This window comes from Manduca sexta, unplaced genomic scaffold, assembly GCF_014839805.1.
Source record: "Manduca sexta isolate Smith_Timp_Sample1 unplaced genomic scaffold, JHU_Msex_v1.0 HiC_scaffold_1556, whole genome shotgun sequence".
In the NCBI taxonomy this organism is placed as follows: Eukaryota; Metazoa; Arthropoda; class Insecta; order Lepidoptera; family Sphingidae; genus Manduca; species Manduca sexta.
The window spans coordinates 1-16,403 of NW_023592432.1; the positions used below are offsets into that span (position 1 = coordinate 1).

The 16,403-nt window shown below is 36.1% G+C and overlaps 3 protein-coding genes across 3 annotated transcripts; 1 reads left to right on the forward strand and 2 right to left on the reverse strand.

Moving 5' to 3' along the window:
• Window positions 1-2,138: 2,138 nt before the first annotated feature.
• On the forward strand, window positions 2,139-9,037 carry LOC119191481 (scavenger receptor class B member 1-like; the record flags this gene model as incomplete). Its single annotated transcript, XM_037445360.1, is given in 9 exon segments — window positions 2,139-2,233; window positions 3,772-3,935; window positions 5,252-5,399; window positions 5,637-5,836; window positions 6,775-6,902; window positions 7,067-7,302; window positions 7,724-7,842; window positions 7,969-8,094; window positions 8,200-9,037. Coding segments are annotated over 6 exon segments (885 nt in total). The 3' UTR covers window positions 8,416-9,037.
• A 2,033-nt stretch (window positions 9,038-11,070) lies between these two features.
• On the reverse strand, window positions 11,071-13,171 carry LOC119191482 (extensin-like). The gene is made up of 2 exons (XM_037445361.1): window positions 12,775-13,171; window positions 11,071-11,779 (listed from the first exon to the last, which is right to left on the reverse strand). The coding sequence occupies exons 1-2, from the start codon at window positions 13,057-13,059 to the stop codon at window positions 11,231-11,233; spliced, it is 834 nt and encodes a 277-aa protein (XP_037301258.1). The 5' UTR covers window positions 13,060-13,171; the 3' UTR covers window positions 11,071-11,230.
• A 35-nt stretch (window positions 13,172-13,206) lies between these two features.
• Window positions 13,207-14,554, reverse strand: LOC115442244 (pollen-specific leucine-rich repeat extensin-like protein 1). The gene is made up of 2 exons (XM_030167251.2): window positions 14,331-14,554; window positions 13,207-14,257 (listed from the first exon to the last, which is right to left on the reverse strand). Exons 1-2 carry the CDS (start codon window positions 14,334-14,336, stop codon window positions 13,274-13,276), a joined length of 990 nt encoding a protein of 329 aa, XP_030023111.1. The 5' UTR covers window positions 14,337-14,554; the 3' UTR covers window positions 13,207-13,273.
• Window positions 14,555-16,403: the final 1,849 nt, after the last annotated feature.

Consider the following 16,403-nt stretch of genomic DNA (forward strand, 5'->3'; position numbering starts at 1 on the left):
TCCACAATGCACAGCACAGCATAAAAACAATTTCCAAATTTCTGATCCACTTTCATCTAACCCATTGAATGCACAACTGAATCTATTTTCATTCGCTTACGTAAAAAACTGAACTATAGTGCAATGAATAGTAAAAAACGACGCAAGATATTTTTGGCACGAATCCTATCCCTGTTTTAATGTTTAATTCCCATATCAATATGTCATATTCACGAATCATGTCCTTATCTTTGGAATAGAGGTACATAGCTCAACTATCGTACTTTTGCCTTGGTAAAGAGCAAACAATTAACAAAAATACAAATGTCTGTCGGGTGATTTGGTGCTGTTTTCCATCAAAGTGTTTTTTTTAATTGCCTGGCCTAAGAATCTAACCTCACGGCCCATAGCTTATATTTGCTGCCATGAGAGTTAGGACAAAGTACTATTTGAACATGACATTCATATCGATAATGTTAGGTCCTCCAGAAGTAATGCAAGGCGCTAATGCATACGAGGCGGCCCATGAGGACGAGTGAAATTCTTCGCTATCACTGTGATGTCATAACAAAGATAGTTAATATTATTTCTGTCAAGCTATGTAATATAATTACATAGCTTGACGAAAATATTTTGGTTATATTTTGTTCCGAGTAACTTTGATTTTGACTTGGCTAAACCCCAAGGTTGGGCTGATCCATGCTGCAACGCTCATTTAGAATAATTATGTATTTTGACCTGCGGCCGTAGCAGATGCCTTCTGGCAATAGTTAACACTAACCTTGCACATGCAAATGACATAAAAATTTCTCAGTCACAGCTCGGAGTTAGGAAGATGGTGGTGTGATACCCCAGAAAGCACGTAAGGCCGTTGGTCCTGCCGTTGCTCTCTCTGGTCACATCGGATTACAGTCTCACTGGATTATGAGAATAGAGGAACATATCGTGCACCAGTGTATTGCGCTCGCATTTGCGCACTATAATATCTCCTATAAGCGGCGATAGCCCCTACAGTTGAGTGTGGAACGGACTGCGAAGACGAATGTCCGCAGGTTCAAATCCCAAGGGCACACACCTCTGACTTTTCTAAAATCATGTGTATTCTTTGTGAATTTATCGTTCGCTTTAACGGTGAAGGAAAACATCGTGAGGAAACCTGCACATCTGAGAAGTTCTCTATAGGAATTTCGAAGGTGTGTGAAGTCTACAATCCGCACTAGGCCAGCGTGGTGGACTAAGGCCTAATCCCTCTCAGTAGAAGAGGAGGCCCGTGCTCAGCAGTGGGCAAGTATATAATACAGGGCTGATATTATTATTATTATTATTAATATCTCCTGCGTACCTCGCTGGTCTCCGTTGAGATTGACCGCCGTGGCCGAAATTAGGCTAGGAGGGAATCATGTCGTTCCCATATATGTTTCTTTTTTACATTAGCGTTAACTACTTCAGAAAAGCATCTTGGCTACAGCCTCTGGAGATTATGTAGAAAAGTGAAAAATCAATACAGAATATTATGCAGATTATTATTGAACACAAGGAACTTATAACACACACGACCTTTTTGTTATTTATTGAAGTTTGTAATTAATGTCGGATAACAATAACAATTAAAAGATATGAAGCTTTTATAAAAGAAAAATAAGAAATAATTACTGACGAAATTCAAAGTGACCTTTAGAACGAAGTAAATATTTAGATGTTTTACAATAACACCCGATCACATAGAGTCTCTTCCTTTGGCTATGTTCAGTTTTGTTTATTTGACAGTCAACTGAAATGAAGTCACACATACACACACATAATGCATTTATCCCTGAAGGGGTATGCAAAGCACAACCAGGGCTCACACTTTTGGTCAAGTGTGTTCTGTCCCATGATGTGATAGGAAGCGGGCCTATCGCTATATTGGGCACAAATACCAGACTCGGGGCTGATACTTATATTATCATGTAAATTATTTATTAGTATATAGAAATAAATTTGGTAAAGCTTCTATTTAATCAAACTTATAATTATTTCAAAGGCGTTTAAAATTTACATACCCAGTGTCAGTTACAACAGTTAAAACCTTAACCACTCGCAATACTTACTATCTTGTACTTTTTTCAATCAGCAAGTATTAAAAACTACTTATACTCGTTTTGAAATACTGTTTCCAGGAAAGCTGGCGTCGACAACGACAATCGGCCTTCTGTTGGTAATTCTGCCCGTCATATCATTACTGCTGAATCCAATGCGCCTGATTGTTAACTATGTAAGTGTATTTAATTTCATTCTGATATTCCGTTAGGGCGATCTGGAAATCTTTTGGGAGGCCCATGTTTATCAGTGGACATCCTGCGGCTGATGATAATGATGATGATTCCAATCAATGTGAGATATGTTGTCAAAGACGAGAGTTGCATTACCATCGGATACTTTTATGCAGTGCTTCACTTGACTCGAATCACAAAACGACAAGTGCCCGTATATTGCCAGTGATACAATTGCTACAATTGTACTAATTAATATTGATTGCAATTGAGATCAATTGCTGACGTAACTATTTGGGATTCATCACGGAATGATATGAATGTAATCAACAAAAATTATGTAATTATGCCTACATATAGGGAGAGTATTATATTATAAGAGGTAGATATACAAAGGATTTTTATGGATTAATTAAAGCTGTTTTCAATAAACGATCCTAATTTAAATCTTCAATTCTATTTCGAGAATGAACCAACCAAAATAACTCATTTGTAAGCATGTCAAAAAGAACTTTCTTCTGATTAGTCCATTTTGAAACAATTCGAAAAGGGATTAGGTTCGATTATTGAAAATGGTGGTTAATGGTACATGATCACCAACCATAAAAACTGTTGAGGAAATATGGATATACACTTATTAATAAAGAGAATGAAGATTTGGCAAAAAGAGATTGATGGCTTATATTTTGTACGTAGTTTACAAACTTAATGCAAATCTCATACCTTATTTGATTAATCTAGTAAATAAATACAGAAACGTTCTAAAACACAATACAAGTTCGATAAAAATGAGCTGACCCCACGTAAAGGGTCGTAATTGTCAACATCGTGAGTTAAATAGGAACATCGAGTCAATAGTATGCGGGCGAGTGAATGATATAAATTTAAATTGACGGCGGGACGAAATTTGAATAATGTAATATTTATATATACATTACTAGCACAAGCTGCTCTTAATTAACGGAGGAAAGGTATGCAATGAACCGAAGAAGGACAGAGAAAGGAGAAAACATATGAGTTTGGGGGAAGAACATAAATGATAATGAGTCATAAAGCAATTATAATTAATACATGTAAATCCTAAAATGTACTGTCAATTAAGTTAAATGAACATGACACACTTTCCATACAAACATGAATTGATTAAAATAAATATAACTATACAATGAACTTTACAAATGGTGAACAATATTCCATTCTTCATTGTGAAAGCCAGTGACGCACATTTCATTAATAATCGCCATGGCAACAATACGTCAGCTGTCAACCTCGAAATCTAGTATTCGATACTCAGAATTCGATACTACTGAAAGATTGTTTATTTTTTTCCAATTCCAGTTTCTTGTGATTGCTTGTATTCTGTTGTTTTAAATAATTGAATCATGCGAATGACAGATTGCTAAATCGATGATAAGCGCCAAAAATTCCACTTAAAAATAGCGGTTAATGTTTGCTTGGACGACAACAATTATTAAAATTAAATCTAAGACAAGAACAAAACATAAATAGCAAGCTTTAAGTATTTATTTATGAATTCCAGGCCACCAGAGTGAACAAAGGATCATTTATGTTGGAGACTTTTCAGAAGGAGGTGGAAGGCGCGCACCTTTCTCTCTACGTGTTCAACATCACTAATTCTGACAGGTTTATGACTGGACAGGATGACAAACTCAAAGTGGAAGAAATTGGACCCTTCACATATGCGTAAGTGCAGTGTTTTATGGGCTGATGTAAGTATCTAAAGATATAGACGGCAATCCGACATGACCGGCGAGGGATCAAGCGCAAGATCAACGGCTTTACGTGCTTTCTGAGGAACGGGGGTATCACACCGCCAACTTTTGGCTCCGAGCTGTGACTGAGTAATGTTTTAAAATAGAAAAACCCAGTTACAGTTATTTTGGTCCGACCCGGAATTCGAACCCTGGACCTTCACGCATTAGTCGCTCATCGTAATGTGTACTATAACAACTACGCCACTAAGCCAGTCAAAACTAATATTACTGATTTGGTATAAACAATTATTAACTACTACATTGTGAGGGTCGACAAAATTATGCATTTTTGACAACACTTATCTCGATGGTAAATTATGTGCAATCATGGTTATTTACGACACGCAAGACATTATTTTGTCAAGACTTGGTGCATATCTAAGACAGGCAAATGAATCAAAAGCTAGATAATATCCCATATCCATGAACGTTTAGATCATGAGTATAACTCTAAGTACTAAGGATTTTATTTTGCTAGACCAGTATAGGGAAATTGGGAGCGAAAGAGACAAAAGTAACTAAAAAATACTGGAGCGTGACACAATATGACAAACAATAATGAGAGGAGGTTTAAACAATATATTGTGTTCAGCGAGACAGAGATAACATCGTGAATCTCTGATTGATGGGTTATAAACTTCAGCGTGCCTTTACTACTTCTAATTATAAATCAATTAATGTCTAATCTCATGATGTAACATAGTAACAAGTCATTTACCATAAATAACATCACTCATTATGCAATTTCCGCTATATATTTTTGCTCTGAGTTATAATTAAACAGATTTGCCCTTGAGCAGACATTTACGACCAGATTCATAATCTTTTGATTATTATTATATGCTTTGTTGTTAAACCTGTAACTTAAATATTTATAAAGTGCAATAAAAACCATTAGGCACAGAAAAAACTGTATAGTCAATTATCGATTTCCTCTGTCTACATTTATATTACATTACCTAGTAACTTCGGCTGATTGCAAGTTTCTGCTTTCAAATCTCTATTTACCCAACATACTATGTTTGTTTTCTTACATAATTTATCCAGGATTCATCCTTTACACTGGGGGTAAAAGTTAAGCAGACGGCCGAAAGTAAAACGATCTACCTTAATCCCATACTGTAGTAGAATTAGGACAAATAAAGATGCTTACAGTATTTTATATACTTGCTACTGGAATAAGTAAGTAATTCTTCAGACTCTGGAATGGAAGTTGTAATTTTCATTTTATGATAATGTTTCCAGGGAAATTCGTCACAACGTGGACGTAGACCTAAACGAGGAGGAAGGAGTGATGTGGTTCACCCCACAGATGAAGTTGCGGTTTGTGCCGGAGAAGTCTATCTCAAAACCTGAATTCCTAAATGTCACAGTTCCTAATCTTGCGCTATTGGTGAGTTGTGTGAATACTATTTTGTATTGGTAATAGTTCAGATAATTTTCAACATTATGATGCTAAATACTGGTCTACAAGTTAAGCGAGTCTATAAGAAGACCACTCTGTTTTCAAACCGCAATCATTAATTAGATGTGGGATTAGGAGCGGTTGAAGATATATTTTTAAGAAGTCTAGAATCCACACCTTTTACAAGAAAAACACTGTATTTAATATCTTTCCCTGTATTTCCAGAGCGCGACTTCCCTGATCAGCCAATACCCGTCCTTAATAAGAGGGGCTATAACCTGTTTGTCCGGCATCTCAAGTCACAGCCGGTGATCAGTTTGGACGTGCACAGTTACCTGTGGGGATACCCCGACCCGCTTATCGCCATGGCTCAGAAACTAGTGCCTGGACTTATTAATTTCGATAGCTTCGGTATTGCTGATAGGGTAAGAAAACTTATTGTTAACACTCTTAAGCGGGGATAGACGTTCTAATAAGTACGCGTACTTGTGGACGTCGACGTCTTTTTGCTAGTGCTTTAAAATCGCCGAGAGAATTCGTCGGCGATCCTACCGATTTGAAGTTTTGCTCGTAGCTCGTCTAGGCTTGTGTGGCAGCGCTACGAGCCGCGAGCCGCAATTTTATTACAATAAATAAGTAATCAAATATCTTCATACAAGTGTCGTCTTTGCCTATAATAGGTGTAACTAATTCAAGAGTTGTTCATACAATAGCTTAGATATTTGTAAATAATTACAATAATCTATCTTCTTCTGACGTAACTCTTGTATTACTTCGATATGATAAACGCTCTTTTTTCGTTAACCATGACTTTATTCCGACTTCAATTACATGTTCAATCTCGTTTTTCATAACATAATATAAACAAATAATACTAGCAAGTCTGTCGCGTGTCATCTTCGTCGAGCCGATTAGGTACGCATTCTTTAAAATCATGAATTTGAAGAACCTCTATACCTAATCCAATTAAGAGAATGTTGCACGAAATAAAAGTATTAATATTTCGTTACATTTTATTGTGAGTTATGACTTATCACCATGACGAAAAGCGTGAATTAAACCCGACCTCGGTAAAACAAACAATGGAATACGTGCCATGGTCAAAAAGTGATAATAGGCGGATGCCTTAACATAGACATGCAAAATCCATGTGTAATATTGTGCCCAAAGGCTCATTGTCATTGTATTTAAAATGTTATTATTTAATAAAATTAGACCTGGATTCTGGCCAAGCTTAATAATTTTTCTTTTAGTGTTTATGGCTAATTCTAATGACATATTAACGTCAGGCGACTCACTTGCTCTTTTGAAAACTATGCTAGAAAAACGATTAATATGTGAATGTTCACGAATGTTGTTTCAGCTATATGAGAACTCGACAATGTACCGAATGAAAGTGGGTATAAGGGATGAAGACCGGTTCAGCGTCAAGGAACTGAAGAAGTTCAGGAGGAAAGATTACAATAACACAGATGTTGAACCGTTGGAAAGGTAATTAATGTTATCATGTAATTATAGTGCTGGACATATTAGGTAGTCTATCTGTGAACCTTTAGTTCAAATTAATTATTAGTTAACTTTTTAACGTCTTCACAAAGTATCGCGCTTATTATACTATGAGTTTAAAGGTAAAATATTCATTAAAATGTTTACAGTTACACTTTCGAGAATACCTATGAAGGAGTAGCGTATCCTTCTGGCCTCTCCTTACAGACGCCCATCAGCATCTACAGGTTGGGAGTCTGTCGGACCTTCGACTTAGTCTTCCAAGAGACGAAGACTATGGAGTACGGCTTCGATGCCTGGAAGTACAGGATCAATAACGCAACTTTTACTAGAGACTGCAGTCGAGGTTTCTGCGGCATGATGGATTTGTCAAAATGCACTTTAGGTTAGTTTTGAAAGTCCCTGTTATCTTCCTAAATTCAAATGAGTCTTTGTTGTATTCCAACCAGGTCACATCATTCAATTGGAAATCATAATAGTATATCGACCTTAAATGTTGTTGTCTTTAATTTATATTAGTTATGATTGTTGCTACAATTGCCGACGGTAGTAATTAAGATAGCCTTATTTGGGATGTTTCTTATTGTCGTAGTAACAATGAGACTATTGATTTTACGTTTGTATATGGAAAAAATGTTTGTGTGAATAAAAATAAAAGATTATAGTTATAAGCTCCTCTTAAAATATCCGTCCCACAAGGTCGCGTAAAATTTACCATGGCTTTAAACTGCAAGGGTTAGTAAGAAGCGTAACTATTACATCCAATCTTCGGCTTACTTCATTTCGGTGTTTATGGTCTCTTCCAGGTATTCCCATAGGTATGAGCAAGGCACATTTCTTACACGCAGACCCGGCGATCTATCAACGCGTTGAGGGTATGAAGCCGAATGCAGAGGCACATGACTCATATTTTCTTGTTGAGCCAGTAAGTAATATGAATTAGTAAAATATTTCATTATGAAGAAAATAATGCGCATTATTTATTTCTGGGGAGTGTTGCTTACGTATGGTAGCAGTATTGAGTGGTGTGTTAATCTATTCACGTTTTCAGACAGTAGGAATTACCCTATCAGCGGCGTTGGCTCTGCAGATGAATGTGAATCTAGGAAATATTACTTTCAACGAAGCCACAGCTAGTTTCTCCAACATGGTACTACCTGTGGTCTACATTAAAGTTGTAAGTATCGATGCACCAATAAACTACGAGTTAGTTCAAACCAAGTTTAACTCTTATTTCTTTGTGTGGTATCATATGCAGTTATAAATTTTATATCTTTTTCAGATACAACAAGACTGTTTCGAAACAATAAAAGACATATTACGAATAATTCACATCACAGGACCTACAGTACTTTTAGTCCTAGAAATAATTTTATTTATAGTCGGTATAGGGTTATTAGCGTATTCAGTAGTCATCTACAAGAAAAGTTGCGCTCATCACAAGAAGTGTTTAAAAGAAAAGCAGACTGCACCTCTGATAACATATTTGAAGAATTAGTAAAATTATTTCAACATTTATTATTGGACTGGAAGAATTAACTTTTTTTTGGTCAAAACGATGAGATATAAAGAGGCTACGGATATTTTTTGCCCACAAAGACAAACATTTCTTTGTTTTTTCATTCATGTCATTTCACTTCAACGGAACGTGTAGTGTAAAATGACTATAACAAAATTATAATACATATCTCTCATATTATGTGAGAGTCCGCCTGGGTAGGAACCACTGCAATGTGTATTTCTGCCGCCAAGCAGCAGTGTGTAGTCTCTGTTGTGTTCTGTTTTGAAAGAAATTTTAGCCAGTGCAACTATTAGACATAATACGACTTAACATCTCATGTCTCAGGATGGCGAGCGAAGCGGAATACCAAACAATACTTTGTAACTCAAGGTCTTGGATGGTGTTTCTACTGTTTATGGGCGGACGTATAGCTTACCATCAGGCAAACGACAATCTTGTCTCATCATTCGAAACAATAAAAAAAACCATTGTTTTATGAATAATAGTAGTTTAAAGAACAACAATTGAATATCATCGAATAAAATTTAAGGGAATATTGTTTCAAAAATCCATAAACGTAAAAATATTTGTTAATACATTAGGTCAAGATAAGTTTAAATGGTTGTTTTATTTTTTTCAATTCGCATAGATTTGTGTATCAGTAATTAAACTGGTCCTGGATCAACTCTCTCATTCAATCTTTAGACAAATAAATTGACAGTGGTCAGTGACTACTACTTTGAAAAAATCTTATATAAAAATACTATCTATAGTGTTACGCGCCGCTATCCTAGCCGATGACATCGGGCGTTTACGGAAGTATTCGGCTGCGCGGTCTGGCTGGCAGAAGAGAAGATATGTCACGCGGCGACTATTCGATTATTATTCTCTCTGGCTGGACGTTGTCAAAAGAATGTCTAAAATTGTATTCTGTAATTATTTTGCTAATATAATGTTTACTGTAAAAGAGCGTTTTACATTCAGAAGTGGGATTATACAAATGATAATTTGAAGTTACATTGAATTCGAATGTGAAGAGAACTATCGGAATAAATCTGTGATGAATCATTGAATGCCAAAATTAAAATTACCAGATTCTCAGATTTTTAGTTACCATGGCAACGTCTACGTCTGTTGAAGTAAATATGTTGGGAATGCATATGGAATTGATGTCTGCACATTAGTACGATTCACGACATTCATAATAAAAACTTCGTTATGCCTGCTGCTTGGCTCACTGGAGAGGGTGTTTTCTTAGAAACTAAATCATTGGAGACAGGAATGACTGGAGTCATGTGAAGTCAAATCGGTGGCGCAACACTTCAGGCTGACAATGCGAACGTGCGTAACTGTTTATTTTATTTAATCTGTCTGACTGTGGCCGTGAGCCTTTGATCATATTCTGTCTGCAGCCATGACCATTCTGATCATATTCTGTCTGTGACCATGAACATATTCTGTCATTCATTGTCTGTGATCATATTCTGTCTGTAGTCATAAGCATTCTGATCATATTCTGTGTGCAGCCATGAGCATTCTGATTTGTGTTACTGGGTCCAATTTGTTTAAAATATAGGTACCCAATTCAGTTCTACTTTCTGAAATTTATTTTTGTGAATACCTTACGGTATTCACTTTGCAGGATGGCCGATGTTACGCGCCGCTATCCTAGCCGATGACATCGGGCGTTTACGGAAGTATTCGGCTGCGCGGTCTGGCTGGCAGAAGAGAAGATATGTCACGCGGCGACTATTCGATTATTATTCTCTCTGGCTGGACGTTGTCAAAAGAATGTCTAAAATTGTATTCTGTAATTATTTTGCTAATATAATGTTTACTGTAAAAAGAGCGTTTTACAATAGCTTAGATCCGATACATGTTACGAACACAATGAAATGAGTTTGAAACTACCAGTCTTAAACGACTATCCAACGATCAAAATGTCTAGTGCAATTTTTCAAATGATCGTAAATAATAACAACGATAAATATTTTGAGAGACAAAACCAAAATTGAAAAAAAAATATATCTTTTTTTATAATATTTTTCTTCAATAGATGTAGCTAAAAGCGAAGAAGTATTAATTTCTTTGTTTTATTTCCTTCTCTGAACTTTCAATACCTTGCCTGACTGTTTAGAAGCTAAATATTGATCCTAGAATTTGATGCCATAAATTGAATACTTACTAGTTGCTATGTAAATCACGAAATGAAAAAGATATTTAAGTGTGGTAGTAGTATGTAGAGTGTGCAAATATGTAATTCTTTAAACAATATTTGGTAAGATGACTGATATAAATATAAGTGAACCATTCCAATAGCTGGGTGGAGTCAAATTTTTTTTATGTTTTATTTCATGTTTATTGAAATTGTATAGCAAGAAATTGTGCGGAAAAGTTCATAGGATAAAAAGTAAAGTTGTTTGTTATAAAGTTTTAATTATAATAAGAAAAGATATATTGCATAAACAAAATACTCACATGAACGGTGAAAAAATCAAAATGATAATATTGATTATAATGCAACGATTCCCAGTTTATATTTAAACGAGTAAATAGCAATGCGTTTTAAACAGAGTTTTATAACAATTTAAAATGAAACAAGTTTCCAAATTTTTATTATTCAATTTATTATTTTTTTTATACTCTCCTGTTAATTATAATTTTGTAATAGTTACATTTGCAACACGTCGGTGCGTTCTCAACGCATCAGGCTCATGGAAGAGCAGACTAGACGTGAGATCCTATATCCCATTGCACACTGCTAGAGCAGCTGGTCTTGTCGCACGCTGAAGAAATTCACTGCCGTCGACGTTTACCTAGATTTTTTCCAAGAGGGGTAAGGTAACACATAAAGGGGTGGTGATCCTACCACTGGTGGGAAAGGAACTGGCATCGGAAAAGCCGGGCCTAAGAATGGCTGAGGAGGGTTGAGTGGCAAAGGTTGGGGAACATCTTCCCTCTTTTTACATCTACATTTCTGATGGCATGGTGAACAATAGGAGAAGAAGGATGGAGTACACAGTGGCGTGCATACACACGGTGGGCAGGGGGGACAATTCTTCGACCTTAGTTTTCCCTGGCAAAACAATGGAGGTGGCATTGCGGGTACAGCAATTTGAATGGGTATAGGCATAGGAATGGGTACTCCTATGGCCACGTTTTCCTCAGTGATAGAGGTAGTGGTAGTAGATGTCGTTGTTGTTTGTGGGAGACTTATGGCGGCTGGTATTGGAATTGCTATGAGTGGAGGTGGTGGTATAAATATTTGGGGCTGAGGCATAGGGAACGTATAAATCTGTAGGTTGACTAGATGAACTCTCATCAATAAAAATAGCAGAATGCGCCATGTTGGTATTGTGTTCTGGAACAAAACAAAAACCATCTTATGTAAAAAAATTAAGTAATTATGTAATGATTATTTTAAATTGTAACTTAAAGGACTGGGAAACTTCACATAAGGTGGATTTTGAAATGTGTGAGTAAATACAGCTTTACGAAACCACTGTAGCTCCTGGCAAACTTTCGCAGGATACTGTACATCGTTTATAAAAATATTAAGATTTGCTCTCGCTGATTATTAGCAAAAATTATTAAGTGAACAAGGAAATTGACAGTTTCCATAAAAATATTGATACCAATAGATTCTGATGTTTATAAGAATGAAAAAACTTTACGGGACCATTTGAAGTTTCAGTACGTACTTTTAACCTAACCTTTTGTTCCGAGATAAAGTATTTAAAAGTAACAATAAATGGAGAAAACATTTGTTGTAGTAGTTGTAATTCTTAAATATTTTATCAATTGTAATGAAAAAGATACTGATTAAATTTTCGAATAATTATTTTGTTAAACAAAAAAAGGTCACCACAGTTTTATTTTGTTAATGATATAAATAAAAATAACAAAAAATAAAAAAAAAACTTAAATCAACTAAATATATCCTAAATTGCTTCAATACTCGTCATTAGAATATTCTGATCCTTCACTGTCACTATATTCGGTACTGCAACTGAATCGCTTCTTTTTCCTTTTTCTCTTGCTTTTTTCTAAAATCCTTCTCATTTCGTCCAAAGGAGGATGATCGTGTATGACCGGTTCGTAATAACTTTGTACAGGGACTACTATTGGAGGAAACTGATATAATGGCATGGGCATCGGTATGTACGGACAAGGGTTATAACACGTTACACTATCACAACAAGGCTTATCATTATTAACTTTTTCTAGATTAGGAATAGGGGCTGTTGGTCTTGGAGCTTTCGGACTTGGCAATTTTCGCCTTGGAGATATTAGACGAGGTGCTGGCTTAGATTTTTTAGGCTTCACTGGCGGCTTCCGTCTAGATTTCAGTTTTACCTTCGAACTTTTAAAGTCCTTTCTTGCTGGAGGTTTCGGCTTCGCTTGTTTTTTGGGCTTACTCTTCTGGATATTTGTCTTCTTCGTGGTTGTGGTATATTGTGTTAAAAGTTTCTCTAGTGATGACAGATCTGGCGGTTCCGGAGGTAAAGTCATGGATAGAAGATCAGATAAGAACATTTCGCTGCTAAATAATGTTCTGTTAATAATAGAACTCTCCTGGAAGTTAAAAGTTATTACTTTTGGTATTATTACCGAGAGGGTTGGTATGACTAACACACGCATGTTGCACGTTGCAGTGATTCGTAGAAATGTTAGTGGAAACAGAAATGTATTGTTCTCGCTAATTGCTATTGAATAGGATCATTGTTCACTTACGTAAAGTGTGTTATATGATTCAGAGAGAAACCTCAATAGCATTAATAAAACAAGTTTTTCTTCATCTTTTGTTATTTATTGTTATAAATTGTAATGAAAAATTTCATAAATATTACAATAGTTAAATGACCTGAAACGACACGGTTAAATTGTTAATTACTTTATCATCGGGTGGTCTAAATATAAGTTCCTTCTTCCCTTCACCTAATATATGCTGTGACGCACCTTTTCTTAATACAACTTGTTTGCGTCGGTGTGTGACAGACGGTTCCCCTCCATCATCTGACACAATTAACACTTGGGATTGTTTACCACCATTTCCACTAGCTAATACCCTAACTGTCTGATACTGTTTGTCTCCCGAGTCTTTGTCACCGAGCAATTGAGCTGCCTCGTCAGCACTTATTCGTCTCTTAAGCTTCACATCGCCATCTTTTGAGACATAAGTAAGAACAGGTTTCACAAGTTCGCCGTCACTTGTTTCCACATCACTAACTTTGTAACTTCTCCTCGCGTTTCTCATACTTTTTCTGTTTAACCTTCTGCTTCTGTCATTTCTCCTCCGTATATCCCATTCTGAACTGCTTGAACTGCTGGTGTCTTCGCTCGCGGAAGAAACTCGGTGCCATGGACGTTTACCTCGACTGTTCCGGTAGGGTCGAGGCACCACAACAAGTGGTCCTGGCCCTATGACTGGGGGAATAGGAACTGGCATTGGGAAGGCCGGGCCTATGAAATGCTGAGGAGGTAGAGGTGGCGAACGTTGGGGGGGACACGCTGGGCAAGGAGGACAGTTTTTTGGCCTTGGTTTCGTCAAACAGAACAATGGAGGTGGCATTGCGGGTACAGCAATTTGAATGGGTAAAGGCATAGGAATGGGTACCCCTATGGCTACGTTTTGCTCAGTGGTAGAGGTAGTGGTAGTGGATGTCGTTGTTGTTTGTGGGACAGGTATGGCTATTGGTATTGGTATCGCTATGGGTGGAGGCGGTGGTAAAAATATCTGCGGCATTGGCTGGGGCATAGGAAACATATGAATCTGTAGGTTTACTATATGAAGTCTTATCAATAAAAATAGCAGGATGCCCCATGTTGGTCTTGGATTCTGGAAAAACGAACATAATGTTATTAAGATAAAAAATAAATGTTGGATGATTTCTCATAAATCAATAACCTACAGTCATGCTGCGTCAACACGATATTTTTGGTACAAAGTGACATTCTCAAGACTGAAAACCACTTTTATATGGCTTATAAGTTACATAATTGTATTGTGGTTTGATTATAAATGAACGTTTCACTGGAATGACTTCAGAAGTACAGACGAATTTTATTGCTACGGCATGAACGATGCAGTAAAATAAATCCATAAAACTAAATATTTATGAGGCAAGCCACGCATGGGTTAGGGGTTTTAATAAAAAATATATTGGAAATGAAACGTTTTACGACTGATTTCAATAAACAAACCTTCGAATTAACAGCGTAAATGGACCAAGGAGATGAAAATTAGTTTGTAATTTTTTTATTTTTGTTCTCATTTAATTTTTTTTATTTTTAACTTTAGACCATTTGTATTATTTATTAAAACCGGCCGAAAAATCGTAGGAACATTTATAAGTAATTTTTAAGTGTGTGGTTTTACGGATATAATTAAAACATTATAGTGTGCGTTAATTTTTTTAATATATCGGACCCCGCAGTCAACGACGGGCGAAACCTGCGAATGAGATACTGGAATCCACCGCCTAGCGACTGCTGAAACCACACTTAATTGCATGTCTAGGGCCGCGACATACGTCCCCCCGGGCATGGTCGTGCATTCGGAGTGGATACCGAGCGCACAAGAATTGCCTCGGAGGAGAGGGGTGGGGGGATGGTGTGCGGTGCTATCTAAACACATTTCCGGAGGACCCATAGTAGTTTTTGGTTAGTATGCCAGTATGTTTATAAAGAGTTAGAAACTCATGCCAGTAGTTGCCTTAACCACTTAGCCCCATGGTGACCCCAACATCACAATTGGTCGTCCCTGAGACTTGTTGGTAGTAGAAACAACACTTACCCTAGGCACAAAAATAGGTAAGTCACCTTATGATGAGAGATCTCCGCCGATTTAATATAATAATATTTTATGCTGCATCTTACATTGTAACCAACACTATAACTGCCGCCCTTCGAAAAGACACTTACTTGACAACGGCCCCAGTTATAACTTATAATAACCTGGTGCAGTAGTTACTATGTACATTTTAAAAATATTTGACAAAACGGAAACAATTATGTAATGAATAGTTTATTGTCGTCAAAAATATTGATTACAGTGTGTACTCAAACATAAATGCGAAATTCAAATTGAATATTGGAATTATGTATTTAGAAGTTGCGTGCGTACCATCCTAGCCCCTACCCTAGCTTACGTTCATGGCCGCCTTCACAGAATCGTTTTATTACTAGACTATTTAAAGCTTAATGTATAGACTCTACTGTTCCCGAAGATCAATTTACTGAAACGACGTTTTAAGTTTTTAAAACCAGAAATGAAGACACGTAAACATACCCCAATTACTCTTATTTCATGGTTATTACAAACAATATGGAACATCGACAATATTCGGATTCTAAATTAATATCATGGAGGTTCAAACTCATAAGCTTTATAACGTTCTTTCAATTTTAATGTTTCTATTATAAAATCGTTATTTTCAGTAATTCTATTCTGTATAAAAGTGTCAAAGTATAATTTGTGGGTAATAGAAATAAAGAATTAATAATCTTAAAAATGTTTATTCATAACAGTACATACATAAAAAACAATAATAGATACAAATAATTTAATTTTAAAATATAAAATTACAAAAAAGTATTAACTAAGTATATTTATCAAGATTTCTGTGGTTTGTTATTGTTCCCTGGATTCGTTTTATGCTGTTTTTTCTGCTTGCGTTTTCTTCCGTGAATTCTTTCTGTAGCAGCTGTATTTTCTTCTTTAATTTTAACATTTGGTTTTACTTGTTCCAAAGCGACGTCCACCTCCTCACTTCTGTAATTATCTGCTACTAATTTGTCATTTTTATTATCTTTCTTTTCATCTTCATTTGTAACACTCAACCAGTCCTTCGCTTCTCCTTTTGAAATCTTCTTCTCATAAATGACGTATCCATCTTTCGTTACATATTGCAGCAAAGGCGTTAGAAGTTCTTTATTTTTATTGCGTTTTCGTTTTATACTCTTTGAACGCTTATTAGACTTTC